This window comes from Neoarius graeffei, chromosome 19 (genome assembly GCF_027579695.1).
Source record: "Neoarius graeffei isolate fNeoGra1 chromosome 19, fNeoGra1.pri, whole genome shotgun sequence".
Taxonomy (NCBI): Eukaryota; Metazoa; Chordata; class Actinopteri; order Siluriformes; family Ariidae; genus Neoarius; species Neoarius graeffei.
The window spans coordinates 32,583,147-32,605,846 of NC_083587.1; the positions used below are offsets into that span (position 1 = coordinate 32,583,147).

General features: G+C 40.9%; 1 protein-coding gene across 1 annotated transcript in view; it reads left to right on the top strand.

Annotated features, from left to right (window-relative positions):
• The window catches only part of sema5a (sema domain, seven thrombospondin repeats (type 1 and type 1-like), transmembrane domain (TM) and short cytoplasmic domain, (semaphorin) 5A), a 535,180-nt gene that overhangs the window by 272,502 nt on the left and 239,978 nt on the right, over nucleotides 1–22,700 (top strand). The window contains exon 7 of the mRNA XM_060899996.1: nucleotides 22,181–22,394. Within this exon, the coding sequence (XP_060755979.1) occupies nucleotides 22,181–22,394 (214 nt within the window). The remainder of the gene's footprint in view (nucleotides 1–22,180; nucleotides 22,395–22,700) is intronic.

The following is a 22,700-nucleotide window of genomic DNA, read 5'->3' on the forward strand; positions in this document are numbered from 1 at the left end:
ACTATAACCTGACAGTTGATGATTAAGAAATATTACTATTATCAACATATAGGTATAAAATAAGTGCTGCCGGGCAAGGTTTGTTTTGCCTGGCAACACTTGTTATAGCAACATGAGTAATATTTATGAGTTTCCAATATTTATTAGTCATTTACTACTGCTATAATCTAGGTCATCTTTGATGATTGTGGTCCCCCTGCTCCCTCACACGGCATCTTGAATGTCGCACTTCTCGACAGCTCATGAGGTTTAGTTCAGACAGCATTTTGCCCTGGTGGATCTGCATGTGCCAGATGGCTCTGTCAGCCACTATGTCACACCAGTTCTGTCCAAACCCAAAAGCTTTGAGGTTTTCCTTGACAGTCCTTCCACCTCTTTTTTTGGGCAGCTTCTTGATCTTGTGCCATTTGCAAGTTCAGTGAAAAGAAGCTGTTTAAACATTCGGCTATCCTCCATCCTACAGATGTGGCCAAGCCAACAGAGTCTGTTGCTCCTGACAATTGTCTCGATAATAGTAGACTTGCCCCACCTGAGCACCTCCATGTTCGTCACATGTTGCCACCATTTGACTGCAAAGAACGCTGGTGGAACACTTCTAGCAGGTGCAGCTCTTTAGCAAGTGTAGGCCAGGTTTCACTCCCGTACAGTAATGTTGGTAGCACAATGCCGTTGTACACTGTCAGCTTGGTTGAAATAGACAGACCATCCCAGTCTTCCAACATCTTGGGTCAGTGGAGTGAAAGGTGAAGGCACCGAAGCTGATCCGCTTCTTTATTTCCAGTATAAGCTCACCATTGTCTGCAAGTTCTCCTACAAGGTATGTGAAGCTGCGTGTTCTTTTAAGTTGGAAATCATCGCAGGATCCGAACACTGGACATGCATGACCTCAGTTTTGGGCTTGCTAATATTTAGTTCTTACACATTACAGGAGTTGTTCAATGCTGTTACCGCACTTTGAGCAGAGTCCTGGGTGGTGGTGTACAATGCCGCATCATCAGCATACTGGGAAGTTACTAAGCCTTGATGTTATTGCAGACTTGGATTTGAGGCGGTGTAGGTTAAAGAGGTTGCCGTCTATCTTGTGGTTTACGTCAACGCCGAAGCCTACGATAGACTTGTGGGCTGAATATTGATTAAATATATCTCATTACATTACAAGTAAACACTTGTTTAAAGAGTTGAATATGAGTTTATATGCAAAAATGTAGATTTTTTGACAAATCTCTGGAGAATTAAACGTTGTGCTCGAGAGCTTTACTGACATAATGAGCTTCACACTAGCTCAAAAAAAAAGTGTAACACTTCAGAAACTTTGCAGTTCTGTTTATGCATGTGGAGTTATTGGATCTTTCAGTAACTTTGAGATCATCTTTTGACAGCAAGCTTCAGTATAAAGCAACAAGTGATGCTACTGCTGCATCACAATAGCTTCAGCATCAAATTACTCCAGAGTAGAAACCCAACTTATATGTGTGTGTGTGTGTGTGTGTGTATATATATATATATATATATATATATATATATATATATATACAGTGGGGCAAAAAAGTATTTAGTCAGTCACCAATTGTGCAAGTTCTCCCACTTAAAAAGATGAGAGAGGCCAGTAATTTTCATCATAGGTACACTTCAACTACGAGAGACAAAATGAGAAAAAAAACCCCAGAAAATCACATTGTCTGATTTTTAAAGAATTTATTTGCAAATTATGGTGGAAAATAAGTCTCATCTCATTATCTCTAGCCGCTTTATCCTGTTCTACAGGGTCGCAGGCAAGCTGGAGCCTATCCCAGCTGACTACGGGCGAAAGGCGGGGTACACCCTGGACAAGTCGCCAGGTCATCACAGGGCTGACACATAGACACAGACAACCATTCACACTCACACCTACGGTCAATTTAGAGTCACCAGTTAACCTAACCTGCATGTCTTTGGACTGTGGGGGAAACCGGAGCACCCGGAGGAAACCCACGCGGACACGGGGAGAACATGCAAACTCCACACAGAAAGGCCCTCGCCGGCCACGGGGCTCGAACCCAGACCTTCTTGCTGTGAGGCGACAGCGCTAACCACTACACCACCGTGCCGCACTTGTGGAAAATAAGTATTTGGTCAATAACAAAAGTTCATCTCAATACTTTGTTATATACCCTTTGTTGGTAATGACAGAGGTCAAATGTTTCTGTAAGTCTTCACAAGGTTTTCACACACTGTTGCTGGTATTTTGGCCCATTCCTCCATGCAGATCTCCTCTAGAGCAGTGATGTTTTGGGGCTGTCGCTGGGCAACACGGACTTTCAACTCCCTCCAAAGATTTTCTATGGGGTTGAGATCTGGAGACTGGCTAGGCCACTCCAGGACCTTGAAATGCTTCTTACGAAGCCACTCCTTCGTTGCCCGGGCGGTGTGTTTGGGATCATTGTCATGCTGAAAAACCCAGCCACATTTCATCTTCAATGCCCTTGCTGATGGAAGGAGGTTTTCACTCAAAATCTCACGATACATGGCCCCATTCATTCTTTCCTTTACACGGATCAGTCGTCCTGGTCCCTTTGCAGAAAAACAGCCCCAAAGCATGATGTTTCCACCCCCATGCTTCACAGTAAGTATGGTGTTCTTTGGATGCAACTCAGCATTCTTTCTCCTCCAAACACAACAAGTTGAGTTTTTACCAAAAAGTTCTATTTTGGTTTCATCTGACCATATGACATTCTCCCAATCCTCTTCTGGATCATCCAAATGCTCTCTAGCAAACTTCAGACAGGCCTGGACATGTACTGGCTTAAGTAGGGGGACACGTCTGGCACTGCAGGATTTGAGTCCCTGGTGGCGTAGTGTGTTACTGATGGTAGCCTTTGTTACTTTGGCCCCAGCTCTCTGCAGGTCATTCACTAGGCCCCCCCATGTGGTTCTGGGATTTTTGCTCACCGTTCTTGTGATCATTTTGACCCTACGGGGTGAGATCTTGCATGGAGCCCCAGATCGAGGGAGATTATCAGTGGTCTTGTATGTCTTCCATTTTCTAATAATTGCTCCCACAGTTGATTTCTTCACACCAAGCTGCTTACCTATTGCAGATTCAGTCTTCCCAGCCTGGTGCAGGTCTACAATTTTGTTTCTGGTGTCCTTTGACAGCTCTTTGGTCTTGGCCATAGTGGAGTTTGGAGTGTGACTGTTTGAGGTTGTGGACAGGTGTCTTTTATACTGATAACGAGTTCAAACAGGTGCCATTAATACAGGTAACGAGTGGAGGACAGAGGAGCCTCTTAAAGAAGTTGTTACAGGTCTGTGAGAGCCAGAAATCTTGCTTGTTTGTAGGTGACCAAATACTTATTTTACCGAGGAATTTACCAATTAATTAATTAAAAATCCTACAATGTAATTTCCTGGATTCTTTCCCCCCATTCTGTCTCTCATAGTTGAAGTGTACCTATGATGAAAATTACAGGCCTCTCTCATCTTTTTAAGTGGGAGAACTTGCACAATTGGTGGCTGACTAAATACTTTTTTGCCCCACTGTATATATATATATATATTAGCTTTCCAAGCATTTGTTTTCCAGCACAAAATTAAATGTTACAGGAAAAAAAAGTCTGTATCTGAGCAGCATATTACATATAATGAAGGCTACAGGTTTTGGTGCAAAATGAAGAAGCAAGCGTGACAGTCAAAGTGTCCAGAAGAACTGTGGCTGGTTCTCTAAGATGCTCAGTAAAATCTACAACTCATTTCCTTATAAAACTGCACTCACTGTACTTGAGAGTACTTTTTTTTTTTTAAAGCAAAGGGTCGTCTCACACCAAATATTGACTTTGTTTAATTTATTATGGCTTACTGCTTATAGCATTTTTTAAAAATGTTTAAACATTTCATTATTTTTAAGCCATTTTTGGTCTACATCATTTCTGTACATGTGCCTAAGACTTTTGCACAGTACTATCTATCTATCTATCTATCTATCTATCTATCTATCTATCTATCTATCTATCTATCTATCTATCTATTGTTTTCAAGTTTTGTATTCTCTGTGCCACAAAAGGGTTCTGTGCTGCGTCACGGCCACTATAGCTCCTTTCTGTGGTCTGTGATTTGATATGACTGAATTGCAGTGAAATGAAAATATTCTGTGTACACATGTCACGCATTGTTTCCATCCTTCCTCTTTCATGCATATCAGTCAGGCATGTGGGAACCCTAGGTTTTTAGTAACAAGATTACCCATAAATCCTTTCTGCCAGCAGTGACAGTCAGCTTGTTTGTCATGATGATCTTCCCTTCTTTGGGTCTTTCAGAGGTGGCATTTTTATTCACTTCAAAAGGTGGAAATATCTAGTGTGGTTTGTGCCAATAGGATAAAAAAAAAAAAAAGCACGGTGTGGCATAAGACACAACTGCCTGAATCTGAACCATAGACTGAAACCTGTAATATGCATGACAGCTCTGTGACAATTGCAAATGAAATGCGCAGAAGGTATTGGGTTACAACATAGTTGGATAACACCTCAAGCCCTGATTTTCCAGTTCCAGACTCATTATGGTGCTCGGTGATTACAACCCCCAGGTCAGCAACTACTTACTGCAGGTTTGCACCAACATTCACCATAGTGTGAACATTTCAGCAACATGATTTTTTCAGTCTCTGAGAGATCGCTTCCAATATTTTCAAGCACGTTTGATTTTTGTGCCAATGAACTGCGTAATGTGAACCCCTCTGCACATCATTGAGAAACTGCTGACCAATGACTCATGGAGTTTTCAGTTAATACGTAAATATTATGTGCTGCATTCAACACTTTATTAGAAGAGGATAATCACGTTAAACTCATTTGTTTCTGTTAGTCTTTATTAATACACTTAACTAGCAAACTATCTCACTATGTTATTCTAGCACTTTTTAGTCTAGTCGGTTAGGTTTGCAGGCAACCAAATCAAGAGACTAGGCAACACAGTCAAGATTTTACTTGTAGGTGAGCAAATAAATGTATTATTTGTCCTCTCATATAACTGTTATGACACTTTCCGAGCTGTCTTACATTAGCATTATGACAGCCGACTTTGGAGCTCAATGCACTTCTTCAGTGTCACATAATATGATGTAGTTTGTTGATGTCACAAATGTCTTGTGAACCATGTGTTTCGTGTGTGTGTGTGTATGAATTATGAAAAGTGTTACATACTTTTGTGAGTCTTTATGTTGCGTCTCAGTGTAGTACAAACACCACTGCCCCAGTGTGAATCATTTCATTTAGACTTCTCATCTTTCACTTAATACTCTCTTAATGCTACATCTGGTCACCAGAGACAGACTTTTAAATCTCCAGGACAAATATAAAGTAAGCACAATACAATGGCTTGTACAACCCCAAATCAGAAAACAGTTGGGATGGTATGGAAAATGCAAATAAAAAAGAAAGAAAGAAAGAAAGAAAGAAAGAAAGAAAGAAAGAAAGAAAGAAAGAAGTGATTCTAAATTGACTTTGACTTGTATTTTCTTTACAGATAGTAAAACCCCAAGATATTTCATGTTTCCTCTGATCAACTTCATTTCATTTGTTAATATACATCCATTCTTGCATTTCAGGCCTGCAACACATTCCAAAAAAAGTTGGGACAGGAGCAATTTAAGGATAGTAATGAAGTAAAATAATTAAATATTGATGTGATTTGAAACAGGTGATGTCAACAGGTGATTGCAATCATGATTTGGTACAAAAACAGTATCCAGGAAAGACCTAGTCTTTGAGGAGCAAAGATGGGCGGATGATCTCCAGTTTGTCAACAAATGTGTGAGAAAATTATTGAAATGTTTAAAAACAATGTTCCTCAAAGAAAGATGGGATGAGATTTGGATATTCAACTCTCTACGGTGCATAATATCATTAAATGATACAAGGAATCTGGAAGAATTTCAGTGCGCAAAGGGCAAGGGCACAAGCCTAAGCTGAACACTTGTGATCTCCGATCCCGCAGACGGCACTGCATCAAGAACTGTCATTCATCTCTAGCTGATATAACCATGCAGGTTTTGTTTTTTTAGTGGATGCCGTGTGGTCCAGACCAATGATGAAAAGGACCATCCAGACTGTTACCAGCAACAAGTCCAAAAGCCAGGGTCTGTTACGGTATGGGGTTGTGTCAGTGCCCTTGGCGAATGTAACTTACACTTCTGTGATGGCAGCATTAATGCAGAAAAGTATCTTGAGATTTTGGAGCAACATATGCTGCCTTCAAGACGACATCTTTTCCAGGGATATTTTAACAAGACAATGCAAAACCACATTCTGCACACATTACATAGGCATGGCTGTGGAAGAACAGGGTGCCTGTCCCCTCTGTCCCCAATAGAGAATGTGTGGTGAATTTTGAAACAAAAAAATATGACAATGACGACCCCATGAAGACCTGTTTGCAGGAAGAATGGGACAAAATAACACCTGAAACGCTTCGTCACTTGGTGTCTTCAGTCTCTAAACATGTTTTAAGTTTTCTGAGAAAGAATGGCAACATTATAAAGTGGTAAATATGCTCTTGTATTGTTTTGAATGCAATACAGGTCAAAGATTATTTACAAATTATTGTTTTTAGTTTTAATTTCAGTTTCGATATATATCATCCCAGTTTCTTCTGAGTTGGGGTTGTACATCATCATCATGTTGTAAAATGAATAGTTTTGGAAACAGTTAAAAAAAAAAGTATCTAATCTCTGGACACTCGAGGTCATTTTTCCTCCAACATGCTTGCTATTCAAAAACTTTGTCCTTTGAAGAATGAAAAGTTTAATTACTCCTCTGTGTACTGGCAATGTGATTGGTGAACCTGAATCTTTCAAGAAAATCTGCTCAATGTCGCCTAAACACAGCTGCCCAAGTGTGAAGCGTAGCTTTCAGCTCCTCTTAATATGCATTACAGCCGTTGTGTTGTATCCGCAAGGGATGCCAGACGCTAGTTTTGTTAAGGTGTTCATTCAAAAATGAAAGCCTTCTTTTCATTTTTCTCACCCATCCTGCAAAGACATGCAGACAGCACTTCCTTTAGCCAAACATACAAATTGACTCCAGGCATTCCTGGCAAATAAATTAGCTCTAAGGAAGCTGAAGGAAGCTGAAAGACGTCCAGGCCTTCTGCAAGCCAGGATTTGAGATAATCCCTCCTTTACACCGATCACACAGAGTGAGTGTTGTGGCCATCAGCTGCTTGGGCAATAAACACATCCGAATGAGGCGACACAGAATCCGAGCTTCCTGTAGGACAGATTTATGGAGTGTTTATCTAAAGGACAGCAGTTGCACTTGCTAAAGTGAATGGAATTTAGTGATTTAGTGGTCGGATTCATTTACAAGAAATTTGCCTCACTAACACTGAGACATATATTTTAGTGAGCAAACAGAAATACCAGTTTAAGACAGAATAAGAAAACAGAATAGAAACAAAATAAGAAAGGAAGGATAATGCTTCATTTAAAGGCTGCCTATGAGATGATATATCATACAGTGGGACCACTAGTGAAAATGCTTCTGTTTGGTATTCTTTTTCAATTTAACACAAAGGTTTTCATTTCAGGGGCGGCACAGTGGTGTAGTGGTTAGCACTGTTGCCTCACAGTAAGAGGGTCCTGGGTTCGAGCCCAGCAGCTGGCGAGGGCCTTTCTGTGTGGAGTTTGCATGTTCTCCCCATGTCTGCATGGGTTTCCTCTGGGTGCCCTGGTTTCCCGCACAGTCCAAAGACATGCAGGTTAATTGGTGGCTCTAAATTGACCGTAGGTGTGAATGTAAGTGTGATTGGTTGTTTGTGTCTATGTGTCAGCCCTGTGATGATCTGGAGACTTGTCCAGGGTGTACCCCACCTCTCGCCCATAGTCAGCTGGGATAGGCTCCAACTTGCCTGCGACCCTGTAGGACAGGATAAGTGGCTACAGATAATGGATGGATGGTTTTCATTTCAAATGATATCAGCAATAATGTGAGTGAAAAGAAAAATCCTAGAAATATTTACATGAATTTCAGAATTTTCTTATTTGGTACGTCCCATTTTTGATTTAATAACTCAAGCTGACACAGACTCTACAAGTTTGTGTCAAACCTGACGATCCATCTTAGATCAAATCCTTCAGCGTATCATCTGAAAATGTGCCTTAATGGAAGGGATAAGGCTCATGAAAAACTTAAAGTGGTCAATAACAAATTTGCTGAAATTTCAGTAGTGACCTAGAGATTATAGAATATCTTGAATTGCGAAGAGTCTAGATGTTGCACGTCTTTTTTTTTTTTGTTTGAGAATTTTTAAAGGGCGGCACGGTGGTGTAGTGGTTAGCGCTGTCGCCTCACAGCAAGAAGGTCCTGGGTTCGAGCCCTGGGGCCGGCGAGGGCCTTTCTGTGTGGAGTTTGCACGTTCTCCCCGTGTCCGTGTGGGTTTCCTCCGGGTGCTCCGGTTTCCCCCACAGTCCAAAGACATGCAGGTTAGGTTAACTGGTGACTCTAAATTGACCGTAGGTGTGAATGTGAGTGTGAATGGTTGTCTGTGTCTATGTGTCAGCCCTGTGATGACCTGGCGACTTGTCCAGGGTGTACCCCGCCTTTCGCCCGTAGTCAGCTGGGATAGGCTCCAGCTTGCCTGCGACCCTGTAGAAGGATAAAGCGGCTTGAGATAATGAGATGAGATGAGAATTTTTAAAATTGTCAATTCCATGTTTAAATTTAAATAATTCAGTGTGGCTTCAGACTTTTGGACCCAACTGAGTTGCAGAATGCCAGCCATCAATTGAAAATAATAGTAACAAAATCAAAATAACCTTTTTTAAACATAGCTACAACTGATTAGCCACAATTGTATACAATATCCACTTAACCCCGTTGTAGGACAATTCCTCCTTTAAAGGGATCCTCCAGCGGATTTACTCTTAAACTTATGTTAAGTAAAATTATTTATAGATTTCAACAGTCAAACATTCATTTTCAGAGATGGAGTAGTGTTCTAGAAAAATTAGTTTTTATTGAAATACCAGATGGGCCTCCCGCAGAAGTGACGTATGCGATGATGTGGCATAGTGGAAGCTTGGAGCAACTCGGCTGTTTATATCCTCTGCTTACATCATGGTTTTGCTAGTCGAGTTAAAATGAATCATCTAATGAGACGCTTTCATCTCCCAACAAAGAACACTGAATAATCTTGTCTTTGAAGGCAACTGTGTCTGTCTGGATTTCAACACTGACTGGTTCATCTGTTTGCACAGCAATATTCCTCTTTCCAGCCAGTTCACATTCCTAGGACATAAATAAAAATGAAACTGAAACTACCATGAAATAAAACTTCAGAAATTTCAAATGAGTGAGTTTCATGCAAAATTATTCTGAGTAATTCTTTTATCTGGAGTATAGTTGACCGTACCTGAAGCTCAATCGAATGCTAAGTCTCTTGATTCGTCAAGACTGAACTTGGGGGACCGAACAATCCGGTGATTGTTCTTTAACATCAGTGTTTTCTTTGTTACCCATATTTTCTTGCAGTATACGCTGAAGAGCCTACAACGCATCGGAATACCAATTACAATTCACCAGGTAAGACACCGATAATATACTAAGGACGGATGCAGACCAATGTAACCGATGTACATGCATCGGTCAGAAATATGTGGACCACTTGGCATCGGTCATGGGGTGTTTGTTTACTTTACCGCTAGCCGGCTACATGGGCTATAGCCATGCTAAACCAACACACCAATGGTTTAGGATCCGACCACCTGTGGTAAGCAGTGATGCTTACCTGACCTAATTACCTGTATTCTCACGATGCTTTGTATAGCACGGCCTGAGACAAAGAATCTAGGTCAAACCAAGAAAATGCTCCAGAAAGATGCCGAAATTTGCCATGAATAATGGGTTGAGCCGCAGTCGTAGCGAGCCGAGCCTGGGCTGTTTCGAAAGGTCTCAGGGAGAGGGAGGTGCCAGGGCTTATGTTAAAGTTTTCGGCGAGCCGTGCTCACGTGGGGCTTCAGGGGTGAATAGCGGGCCAAGCCACGCTTGTAGCAGGCCATGGATGCCACCTTTGGAAGGGGCTTGGGATGCTTTACGCCCCTGTGAAAATCCATAGCGATCTGGTAAAATTAGTGAAAATATTTCTGCAAATGTGCATCTGTCAGATTCTTGGGTTGGATCCGTCCCTGCATACTACAAAGAATCATGGTAGAACAAAGTTGAAACTAACCTCCCAGTGTTGTTGTCTCTGTTGCTGCTCAACACTGCATCAGTGGATTTTTGGAGCTGAATCATGGGCAAATATTGTTGGCATGGCATCGTCTTTTATCTTTCTTTTTATTCTGGAAGCCCCCTTAATCTTGCTTTTAATTCTGTTGAGTCATCGAAACAGGATGATTCAAAATGTTCGGAGCATAAGTAGGGCACTGCAGGCAGGTTGTTTTGAGCTCTTCCAATTGCATGAATCCATTTCTTGTGAATCGTCTGACAATTCTGGCCAGGTAAACGGTGAAAAGATATCTTCTCGTCCTTCTTTTTCACATCATTTTGGCATTTATATGCTGCACAACGAGGCATACCTTACTTATTGAAAAACCTATAAATTTGGTAAAAAAAATACTTGTAAAACTAGCAAAACCATGATGTAAGCAGAGGATATAAACAGCCAAGTTGCTCCAAGCTTCCACCACAGCACATCATCGAATACGTCACTTCCGCGGGAGGCTCATCTGGTATTATAATAAAATGTATTTTTCTAGAACACTATTTGGTCTCTGAAAATGAATGTTTGACTGTTGAAACCTATGACTACTTTTACTTAGCATAAGCTTAAGAGTAAATCCACTGGAGGATCCCTTTAAGGACCACCTATACCAGGAATGATTGGGCCTTGTTTCCAGCCCCCACCACCCATCCTGTCATTTGTTTGTTACCTGATTGTGTCCACCTGTTTTGTGTTATTCCTTATACCAGTTGGACATTTTGTGCCTTACTGCAATTCTGAGATTTATTTATTTATTTATTTTTATTTCTCACACTACACCACTTTTATCGTTTGTGATCTGTTGTTTTGTGGATATATTGAGGTGCATACTACATAATCTGTCACCTCGAAGGATCCTTGTCAAAATGTGTCCCATCCCCATGAATCTATGAAATGTGCTTAATCCCCATGAACCCATGAACGTAAACAGAAGAGTTATCCATCATGTCTGTCTGCACTATTGAGTATGAAAGGAAGAAAAATAAGAGAAAAATGTAGAGGAAGGATTAATTGAGGAGACATGGAGCAAAGGTTGTCTGTTCTGCAAAGAGAACTGGAGGTACAGTGAAAAGAAATGTATAGTTCAAAGAAATTAAGAGAATCTTTATGTCAGACTAAAAATAAATGTAATGTTAAAACAATAGCTGCCATGGATTCATGTCCCACTTTCATGTCGCATTTACCACGGCAACAAGCACCTTTTTCTCATGTTTTGGTTCCGTCATTGGTTTATTATCTGATTATTACCCTGTTCTTTCACTGTAGCGTTGCAAAGTCTTATCATGTGTTTGTATCATTAAGTCCAGACCTTGTTTTCTGAGTCTGCAGCTTTGTGGCACTCACCAGTTTCTTTATTTTCTGATTATTATGGGTTATACTTTAATTTTGACCCCCACTAACAGTGATTACTGATCTGCCAACAGTAATTACTCGAAGCAGCAGCACTTGCATCCTGCCTCTACTCACTGCACTTTATAGTAGCTACAATGCATAAAACAATCCACTCAGATTCTTATTTTAGTTCCTTATCATCACAAGACTTCTTTTCTACCACTGGCTCCTGGTCTGTCTCCCTGCATTTTCTATTAGGTCCTTAAAACTGATGCAGCGCTTGTCATCGGTCTTCTTTCGATCACCTATGTCAGTCCACTGCTGCATTGACTTCACTGGCTTCCTGTAGCTGCTACGTTAGATTTAATTCCCTGATGCCTGCCAACAAAGCCAAAAGTAGAGCAGCTTCTCTGTACCTGATAGCAATGGTAAAATCCCAAACAATACCTGAAATCTTTTTGCACCATACGTATGGCTCTGCATGAGAATTGAACGTGACATAATATATGTTGCTGCATGCAGTTGTCTGAACAAGCAGAGTTACTTAAATAAAATTAAAAATAATATGACCTGGCGCCACGGTAGTGTAGTGGTTAGCACTGTCACCTCACAGAAAGAAGGTTCTGGGTTCGAGCCCAGTGGCCGATGGGGGCCTTTCTGTGTGGAGTTTGTACGTTCTCCCCGTGTCTGTGTGGGTTTCCTCCAAGTGCTTGGGTTTCCCCCACAGTCCAAAGACATGCAGGTTAGGCTAATTGGTGGCTCTAAATTGACCGTAGATGTGAATGTGAGCGTGAATGGTTGTTTGTCTCTATGCATCACCCCTGCGATGATCTGGTGACTTGTCCAGGGTGTACCCCACCTCTCGCCCATAGTCAGCTGGGCTAGGCTCCAGCTTGCCCACGACCCTGAACAGGATAAGCGGTTATGGATAATGGATGGATGGATTAATATGACCTGGAACCATGATTCAAGCATACATGTCAATATTTTTGACTCAAATTATCCAACAGCACAACATTAGCACTCGTCACTTAAAACATTTTAGACCACAATGCGGTTGAATTCTTGAATCTGATTGGTCAGAGGGTGTTGATTAATTTTCTCTAACAGCACTTCCAATCATTTGTCAGATTCATACTGTATAAGTTGATATTAAGAGGAGTTTTGGCTTTCTGGTTTCTCTGTAACATGACAAGCAAATTGTTTAATATAAGAGGAATAAAATACTTCAGTACATGCTATTATTGGAAAATAATTAACTTTGACCTGGTAACCAACAACATGTGGAACTGTAGGCATTTATATTTTATTTTATCCATTTTGATTTCCATACACTCCAATAAGCCTGTTGAACAATTATAAAAATGTACAAGAACAAACCACTACAAGTCATGTTACAAATAATGCTACACTCTCAGAAAATAAGTACATTATTGTACCTTTAAGGGTACAACGTGGAGCAGTACCCACTAAGGTACCCATTAGCACCCTTTATATACTGCTTGGGAACCTTTTTAGGGCATAAAAAGGGACACATAGTTATCATGAGGTCCAATAATGAGCCCTAGGGGACACATTAGTGTAGCTTGTACCTTGGGGGACAGAAATGGCCTCCTACTTTACCCCTATTTCTGACAGTGTATAAGCATCCATCCATCCATTATCTGTAGCCACTTATCCTGTGCAGGGTCGCAGGCAAGCTGGAGCTTATCCCAGCTGACTATGGGCGAGAGGCGGGGTACACCCTGGACAAGTCGCCAGATCATCACAGGGCTGACACATAGAGGTGGGGTTTACATTAGACCGTATCAGCGGATCATCAGATTAACGTTTTTAAAACGATTCGCGTGCACACAGCAACGCCAATACACGATTCGCGTGCACACAGCAACGCCAATACACAGATACGCTCGGCTCCGCAGGCATCCTGCGCTCCAAATCACTCCGCCCTGAACAGCGAGTGCCCTCTGGAGGGTGCGCACTCCGGCCCTGCGCAGCTCACAGAGCGCGCGAGTGAAGCGCACGAGCAGTGATTCGGGACTGAGCCGCTGTGTGTGTGATCCCAGTGCATATCGGGCATGCGCGTCACTTACCACTTGCAAGTGGAAGGATGGCAAGCCTAAAGACAATCGTAACTACACAATGGGCAGTATTTGCATCAGTATTTGCAGTATTTTCATACTTTTATACTCTTTAATGAAAGGTGATACAAGGCGAAAGTCCGCGCCGTTTTTCAGCAGTCGCGTCACATGACCAACGCCAGCGAATCAGGAAGGTGGATGTCACAGTGACGTTGTCCAATGACGACGCCAGCTAGAGCTCAGCACAGCGTATCCGCGTATTCTCAATGTTTACACAGCACCGGACCAGACACGATCTGGATTGAATACGTGGACCCTGGCGGATTCCCGTTTCCCGGCGTTTCCAGGCATTTTAATGTAAACGGACAGTGCATCCGCGAAGAAAACGAGACAGATACGGTCTAATGTAAACTGGGCCAGAGACAAACAACCATTCACACTCACATTCACACCTATGGTCAATTTAGAGCCACCAGTTAACCTAACCTGCATGTCTTTGGACTGTGGAGGAAACCAGAGCACCCAGAGGAAACCCACACAGACACAGGGAAAACATGCAAACTCCAAAAAGAAAGGCCCTCGCCGGCTGCTGGGCTCAAACCCAGAACCTTCTTGCTGTGAGGCAACAGTGCTAACCACTACACCACCATGCCACCAGTGTATAAGCAGTTCACATATATTTATTATTTCATAAATATGTTCAAATCTTAACACGTGCACATTTTAAGCTAAGTTCATATGAAATAAGTTTCAGGTAATGTATTTCCTGAAAATCTACTGTTTTGGGCAATATATATTCAGAGCACATTATGTACTTTAGGAAAACAACCTCTGATTTTATTGGAGAATCAGAAAAAACCATTAGCCTGCGATTTTGCCCATAATAACTAACAGTTGCCTATAAAATCTGTAGACGCTTGCATTTATGCTCTGATTGATTCTGTTTTATTTTGAGCTGTAATTGAATTTCTTTTTAGTTAGACAGAGCAAGTCCTAAATTATTCTGACACGTTTCTCAGTTTCTATTTAATACAGACCAATTGCATTTTCTGGTCTGCCAACACTGGTTACGTTATTTATTTCCAAATATAGGGAACATCTTTGTGTCTCCAGTTTGTCCTTTTGTGAAAGCTAAATCATGCCCCTATAAGCCAAATGTGATTAATAATGACTTTTCCAGTAGCAGAGATGCACACAATGTGTATCTGGAGCCCGAATGTCAGAAGTATATTAATGTTTACAGACATAGCAAGAAACCCAGCATGCACGCGCATGTGTGTGTGTGTGCGCACTAGTGTCTAGCAGCCACACACTATATGCTTACCATGACTGCCACGTAACAAGATAAAAATGTTGACACTGGCTATGCCTCAGATGGATAAATTATTTCAATTGTGAGCGAGCCAGCACTTCCAAATGATTTAAAATTATTTCGCCAAACTTACAATTACTCTCCATTGTCTACTCCAGCAGGATTGTTCTATATTATTTACATGGAAAACAAACAAAGATCTGTCTCGGATATTACATTATTAAGACTACAGTCTTGCTCTTCGATCTGCCAGTGGAGTTTCCTCTATTCCAACAAGCATGGTTCGAATGACGTGGGAGCCAATGGGAGCTGAGCTTCCATAGAGTGAGTACTGGCTCCCATGAAAGCAGTAAAATCATATATCTATGGGGGTCTCTAAAAATGCAAGATCATTATATTTTAATCACAATAAAAGCTCATTTTCCTTCAGTATACTGAATAATATTTACATTAAAGATAGACAAATAGCCTTAAATAATAAGAATAATAAACATGTTTTCCAAAAGAATGCATTACCTCTAGGTGTATACACTCATGAATGCAGCACCACCACGTCACTATGCGTGCAAACTATCCTTTTGAGAGCTCGCAAACGTTAACACACACACACACATACACACACACATACACACACACGTTATTCCTTTCAGAAGAAGAATCACTTGACATTAGTTTCATTGGTTAAGTTTTCAAGAAAAAGATCACGACCACAGCCTGCTGAAAACAGACCACTTTGGTCTATTTCATCTGTCTGATGGTAAGAGAATGGCTTTTACTTTGTACGAGTAGAATGCAGTCTCCCTCTGTTTAAAGTGTAGGCTATAGGAGAATAGCAAAAAAAAAAACACACACAATAAAAAAGACTACTCTGTCTGTATGAAAGTATAGCCTCATGAACCACATAGCCTCTGACTCCTGGAAAGCGCACCTGTTAGGCTATTTATTTATATATTTACTTGTCACATCCACACACCGTTCTCTCTCTCTTTTTTAAGAGACCCCCACAAAGATGAATTCAGAATTGGAACTTTGTCAACAAGTAAAAAATGCTATGAAGCAGAAGCTAACTAAACAGAATTTCTCTCCTTCCATGACCATCCAAATCTGGTTTCTAATTCAGGTATCTTCCCTTCTCCAACTAAAATTCCTCCAGGGAAAAGTTTACTTTCTCAGTCCTCATTTTTCTTGACCTGTCAGCTGCCTCTGACATTGTGAATCACCAGATCCATATCTCCATTCCTGCTGACTGAGGCATCCGGACCTATGCTCAGACCTACCTTTCATTATATCTGCACTAAAAATCTTTATTTTTATTCTAGATAAATTCAGTTGCATCACCTCAAAGCTTATCTGTGGGAGTTCCACAGGGCTCAGCTCTTGGTTCACTCTTGTTCATCATATACACTTAATCACTAGGCTCAGGAATCAGATTACATGGATTCTCTTAACCCTGCTACACTGATGACACGGCATCGGTTTTTATTTCCACTACCATCCTCATGAGCAAGAAAATATCAGACTGCCTTTCAACATTTCGTCCTGGATGGAAACTGAGACTTGACAAAACAGAAGTGATTTCAACTATGCTAAGAACTTCTCTATATTGGACCCATGTAAACACCAAAGCTAATTATAGCTAACCATTAGCTAATAGTGTGTTAATAATAAAATCATTGCATATGTACATCTCAATCAGAAGACAGTAAACTCATTGAGGTCAGTCTGATTACAATTTCAAATGAGGTGGGTGGTCCTTTCATTAATCTGCTAAATAGAAAAATAATAACCATGTAAACCTTTGTGTCTGATTACTTTGATGTGAGTTTGAGATATGATGAGCACCTTGTGCAAAAACATGAAGAAATAATGTATACATAGAAAATATGTAATTAATGTTATGTAAAGAATGTTATTTCTTGTGCAGTTATTCCCAAGCAGTGACTTTTAATGTTGTTAACATTAGAAGGTGAGTTTAGTCATGACACCAATGGATAATCTGTGCATTTTATGTTATTTTTAACAACCAGAGCATCCTTGAATGTTGAACTTTATCCTGCAGTGTTGTGCAATTATGAAATTCTGAGCACTTTTTGCCAGTGGTAGCTTGTAGTGGTAGTAGTAACTCAGTGGTTAAGCCACTGGACTACTAATCAGAAGCTTGTGAGCTCAAATTCCAGCGCTGCCACTGCTGGGACCTTGTTCAAGGTCCTTAACCCTCAACTACTCAGTTGTACAAATGAGATAAACGTAAACATTTTCCGTTGTTACAAATTCTTATTCTTGCCATCTGTTCAATAATTACACATGGATGAGTTTTTTGTTGCAATGGACGTGATTGAGTTTAAAGTCATTTAAAATCCAGCGCAATTAAAAAGCTGAACTCACAGACTGGTAGTCGTTATGGTAACCTTGAGACTAAACCCAGCTGCTCAGTTTCAGCTACATACAGTGGATATAAAAAGTGTACACACCCTGTTAAAATGATAGGCTTTTCTGATGTTAAAAAAAAAAAAAAATGAGACCACGATAAATAATTTCAAAACTTTTCCCACCTTTAATGTGACCTATAACCTGTACTATTCAATTGAAAAACACACAAATCTGTTAGGGGGGAAACCATAAAAAATGTACAATAAGCTGGTTGCATAAGTGTGCACACCCTTAAACTAATACTTTGTTGAAGCACCCTTTGATTTAATTACAGCATTCAGTCTTTTTGGGTTCACACCTGCCATCAATTAAAATTACTCTGATTAACCCCAAATAAATTTCAGCTGTCCTAGTAGGATTTTCCTGACATTTACTCAGTTGCATCCTCCAGCAAAAGCCAGCGTTCACAAAGAGCTTACAAAGCATCAAAGGGATCTTATTATTGAAAGGTATCAGCCAGGAGAAGGGGACAAAAACATTTCCACGGCATTAGATATACCATGGAGCACAGTGAAGACAGTCATCAAGAAGTGGAGAAAATATGGGACAACAGTGACATTACCGAGAACTGGATGTCCCTCCAAAATTGTTGAAAAGACAAGATGAAAACTGGTAAGGGAGGCTGCCAAGAGGCCTACAGCAACACTGAAGGAGCTGCAGGAATTTCTGGCAAGTACTGGTTGTGTACTACATGTGACAACAATCTCCCATATTCTCCATATGTTTGGACTATGGGGTAGGGTCGCAAGATGGAAGCCTTTTCTTACAAAGAAAAACATCCAGGCCCGCTAAATTTTGCAAAAAAAATACATCAACTCTCCCAAAAGCATGTGGGAAAATGTGTTATGGTCTGATGAAACCAAGGTTGAACTTTTTGGCCACAATTCCAAAAGGTATGTTTGGTGCAAAAACAACACTGCGCATCACCAAAAGAACACCATACCCACGGTGAAGCACGGTGGTGGCAGCATCATGTTTTGGGGTTGTTTTATTTCAGCTGGAACAGGGGCTTTAGTCAAGGTGGAGGGAATTATGAACAGAAATACCGGTCAATTTTGGCCCAAAACCTTCAGGTGTCTGCTAGAAAACTGAAGATGAAGAGGAATTTCATCCTTCAGCACGGCAATGACCCCAAGCATACATCGAAATCAACAAAAGAATTGCTTCACCAGAAGAAAATTAAAGTTTTGGAATGACCCAGCCAGAACCCAGACCTAAATCCAATTGAAAATCTGTGGGGTGACCTGAAGAGGGCTGTGCACAAGAGATGCCCTCGCAATGCAACAGATTTGGAGCACTTTTGCAAGGAAGAGTGGGCAAATATTGCCAAGTCTAGATGTGACAGGCTGATAGATTCCGACCCAAAAAGACTGAATGCTGTAAATAAATCAAAAGCTGCTTCAACAAAGTATTAGTTTAAGGGTGTGCACACTTATGCAGCCAGCTTATTGTACGTTATTTATTTTACAGTATATGTTTTCGCCCCTAACAGATTTGTTTGTTTTTCAATTGAATTGTACAGGTTATAGGTCACATTAAAGGTGGGAAAAGTTTTGAAATTATTTATCGTAGTCTCATTTTTTTTTTTACATCAGAAAAACCTATCATTTTAATGGGGTGTGTACATTTTTTATATGCATTGTACAAACAGTTCAGCTGGACTCTGCAATCAGAATAAATTAATTGTGATTGTTGAAAGTCTTTGCTTGTACAGTGGTGCTTGAAAGTTTGTGAACCCTTTAGAATTTCCTATATTTCTGCATAAATATGACCTAAAACATCATCAGATTTTCACACAAGTCCTAAAAGTAGATAAAGAGAACCCAGTTAAACAAATGAAACAAAAATATTATACTTGGTCATTCATTTATTGAGGAAAATTATCCAATATTACATATCTGGGCAGCACGGTGGTGTAGTGGTTAGCGCTGTCGCCTCACAACAAGAAGGTCTGGGTTCGAGCCCCGTGGCCGGCGAGGGCCTTTCTGTGCGGAGTTTGCATGTTCTCCCCATGTCCGTGTGGGTTTCCTCTGGGTGCTCCGGTTTCCCCCACAGTCCAAAGACATGCAGGTTAGGTTAACTGGTGACTCTAAATTGACCGTAGGTGTGAGTGTGAATGGTTGTCTGTGTCTGTGTCAGCCCTGTGATGATCTGGCGAATTTGTCCAGGGGGTACCCCGCCTTTCGCCCATAGTCAGCTGGGATAGGTTCCAGCTTGCCTGCGACCCTGTAGAACAGGATAAAGCGGCTAGAGATAATGAGATGAGATGAGATTACATATCTGTGAGTGGCAAAAGTATGTGAACCTCTAGGATTAGCAATTAATTTGAAGGTGAAATTAGAGTCAGGTGTTTTCAATCAATGGGATGATCAGGTGTGAGTGGGCATCCTGTTTTATTTAAAGAACAGGGATCTATCAAAGTCTGATCTTCACAACACATGTTTGTGGAAGTGTATCATGGCACGAACAAAGGAGATTTCTGAGGACCTCAGAAAAAGCATTGTTGATGCTCATCAGGCTGGAAAAGGTTACAAAACCATCTCTAAAGAGTTTGGACTCCACCAATCCACAGTCAGACAGATTATTTACAAATGAAGGAAATTCAAGACCATTGTTACCCTCCCCAGGAGTGGTCAACCAACAAAGATCACTCCAAGAGTAAGGCGTGTAATAGTCGGCGAGGTCACAAAGGACCCCAGGGTAACTTCTAAGCAACTGAAGGTCTCTCTCACATTGGCTAATGTTAATGTTCATGAGTCCACCATCAGGAGAACACTGAACAACAATGGTGTGCATGGCAGGGTTGCAAGGAGAAAGCCACTGCTCTCCAAAAAGAACATTGCTGCTCATCTGCAGTTTGCCAAAGATCACGTGGACAAGCCAAAAGGCTATTGGAAAATGTTTTGTGGATGGATGAAACCAAAATAGAACTTTTTGGTTTAAATGAGAAGCGTTATGTTTGGAGAAAGGAAAACACTGCATTCCAGCATAAGAACCTTATCCCATCTGTGAAACATGGTGGTGGTAGCATCATGGTTTGGGCTTGTTTTGTTGCATCTGGGCCAGGACGGCTTGCCATCATTGATGGAACAATGAATTCTGAATTATACCAGCGAATTCTAAAGGAAAGTGTCGGGACATCTGTCCATGAATTGAATCTCAAGAGAAGGTGGGTCATGCAGCAAGACAACGACCCTAAGCACACAAGTCGTTCTCCCAAAGAATGGTTAAAGACGAATAAAGTTAATGTTTTGGAATGGCCAAGTCAAAGTCCTGACTTTCATCCAATCGAAATGCTGTGGAAGGACCTGAAGCGAGCAGTTCGTGTGAGGAAATCCGCCAACATTCCAGAGTTGAAGCTGTTCTGTCCAGAGGAATGGGCTAAAATTCCTCCAAGCCAGTGTGCAGGACTGATCAACAGTTACCGGAAACGTTTAGTTGCAGTTATTGCTGCACAAGGGGGTCACACCAGACACTGAAAGCAAAGGTTCACATATTTTTGCCACTCACATAATGTAATATTGGCTCATTTTCCTCAATAAATAAATGACCAAGTATAATATTTTTGCTCATTTGTTTAACTGGGTTCTCTTTATCTACTTTTAGGACTTGTGTGAAAATCTGATGATGTTTTAAGTCATATTTATGCAGAAATATAGAAAATTCTAAAGGGTTCACAAGCTTTCAAGCACCACTGTAAACATATATACTTCTAGTCTAATCTAGATGTCTGATTTAAGATGATGAGCTCAGCTATCAGAATAATGACACCTTCCTTGACAAAACAGACTGTTTACAGCCTCTTGCAACCTCGAGGCATTTCTACACTTGCTGTGTGTCTTCTACAGATCCTTTAGATTACTGCCTGGTTCAAAACCTCCTGAAGTTCTCTTCTGTGATGCCCCCTAGTGAGATCATTGAACTGGCTCCCTGTTGCAGGGGGTGAATCAAATTCATTCATTCATTCATTGGAAAAAAAATGTTGTTTTAATTTCCTGGACTGCGAGTTGGCCTAGGGGTTAGCGTGTCCACCTCTTGACCGGGAGATTGCAAGTTCTACTTGTGGTTGGGTCATACCAAAGACCATTCTAAAAATGGTACTTACTACCATCTGGCAAGGCACACTGCAATACAGATATGAGTAGGGAAGTCAAACTCTCGTTCTTACCAGAGGACTAGCCCCCCACTGTAACCCTAGCTGTATAGGCGAGAGGCCGAGGGCTATCGAAACAGAGATCGGCGCCACACCCATATGCCTTAGAGTTGGTTAGTACTGGGACAGGAGACTGCCTAGGAAGACCAGATTCTGGCATGAGAGGGACTTTGACTTGACTTTCATTTCCTGACTATATAACTCTAGCACTTGTAAAACCAGTATTATTCTCCAGGTTTTTTGTTTGTTTGATGTTGCTTTGCATTGTAGGTGCTCTGGCTAAGACTAAACGTAAAAGTAGTTTCAACTAGTACTTGCTGTTAAGAATTGTATCTCTGCTCTCGTGAGCATTTTTAATGTAGTAAAGTTCAACTGTTTGCATACACCAGCTCAGTTTTACAAATACTTGCTTATTTTGTATGTACAATGTAGTATTAAAAATTAAGCCTAGCATAAATACAATAGATCGGGCTGTTCAATCAACATAGAAGTTGCCCATATGAGCAAGAAAATAAAATTAAACAGAGATATCATGCTATACAGGAAGGGTAGAAAAACTTCTAATTATATGGGTTATGCAAGCAGAATCCTTGTATTGATATTAAAATTTATTTATGTTCTCTCTCTCTCTCTGCCCAGTTGACCAACCTAACAGAGATCCATGACCAGATCAGTGGTATGGCTCGATGTCCCTACAACCCCCTCCATAACTCCACAGCACTTATTACCTCCAGTGGAGAGCTCTATGCCGCTACCGCTATGGACTTTTCTGGCCGAGATCCTGCGATTTACCGCAGCCTAGGAGGCCTTCCTCCACTGCGCACAGCTCAGTACAACTCCAAATGGCTTAACGGTAAAGCACTGAGGTTTTTTGTTTTGCTTTGCTTTGTTTAAAAAAAACAAAAACAAAAACACAATGGGTCCAGTCTGAACTGTTGGTGAATTTAGAATAGAAATCAAAAGATTTTTTTCTTGAACTTTTCCACATTTTGTAGTGATACAATCTGGAATGAAATGGACTTAAATGACATAAAGCAGAAGTGTGTGTGGGGGGGGGGTGAAAGAGTATAGATTACAAAATTATTTATATTTATTAAAAATTTAAATATTATGTATGCGATGGCACGGTGGTGTAGCGGTTAGCGCTGTCGCCTCACAG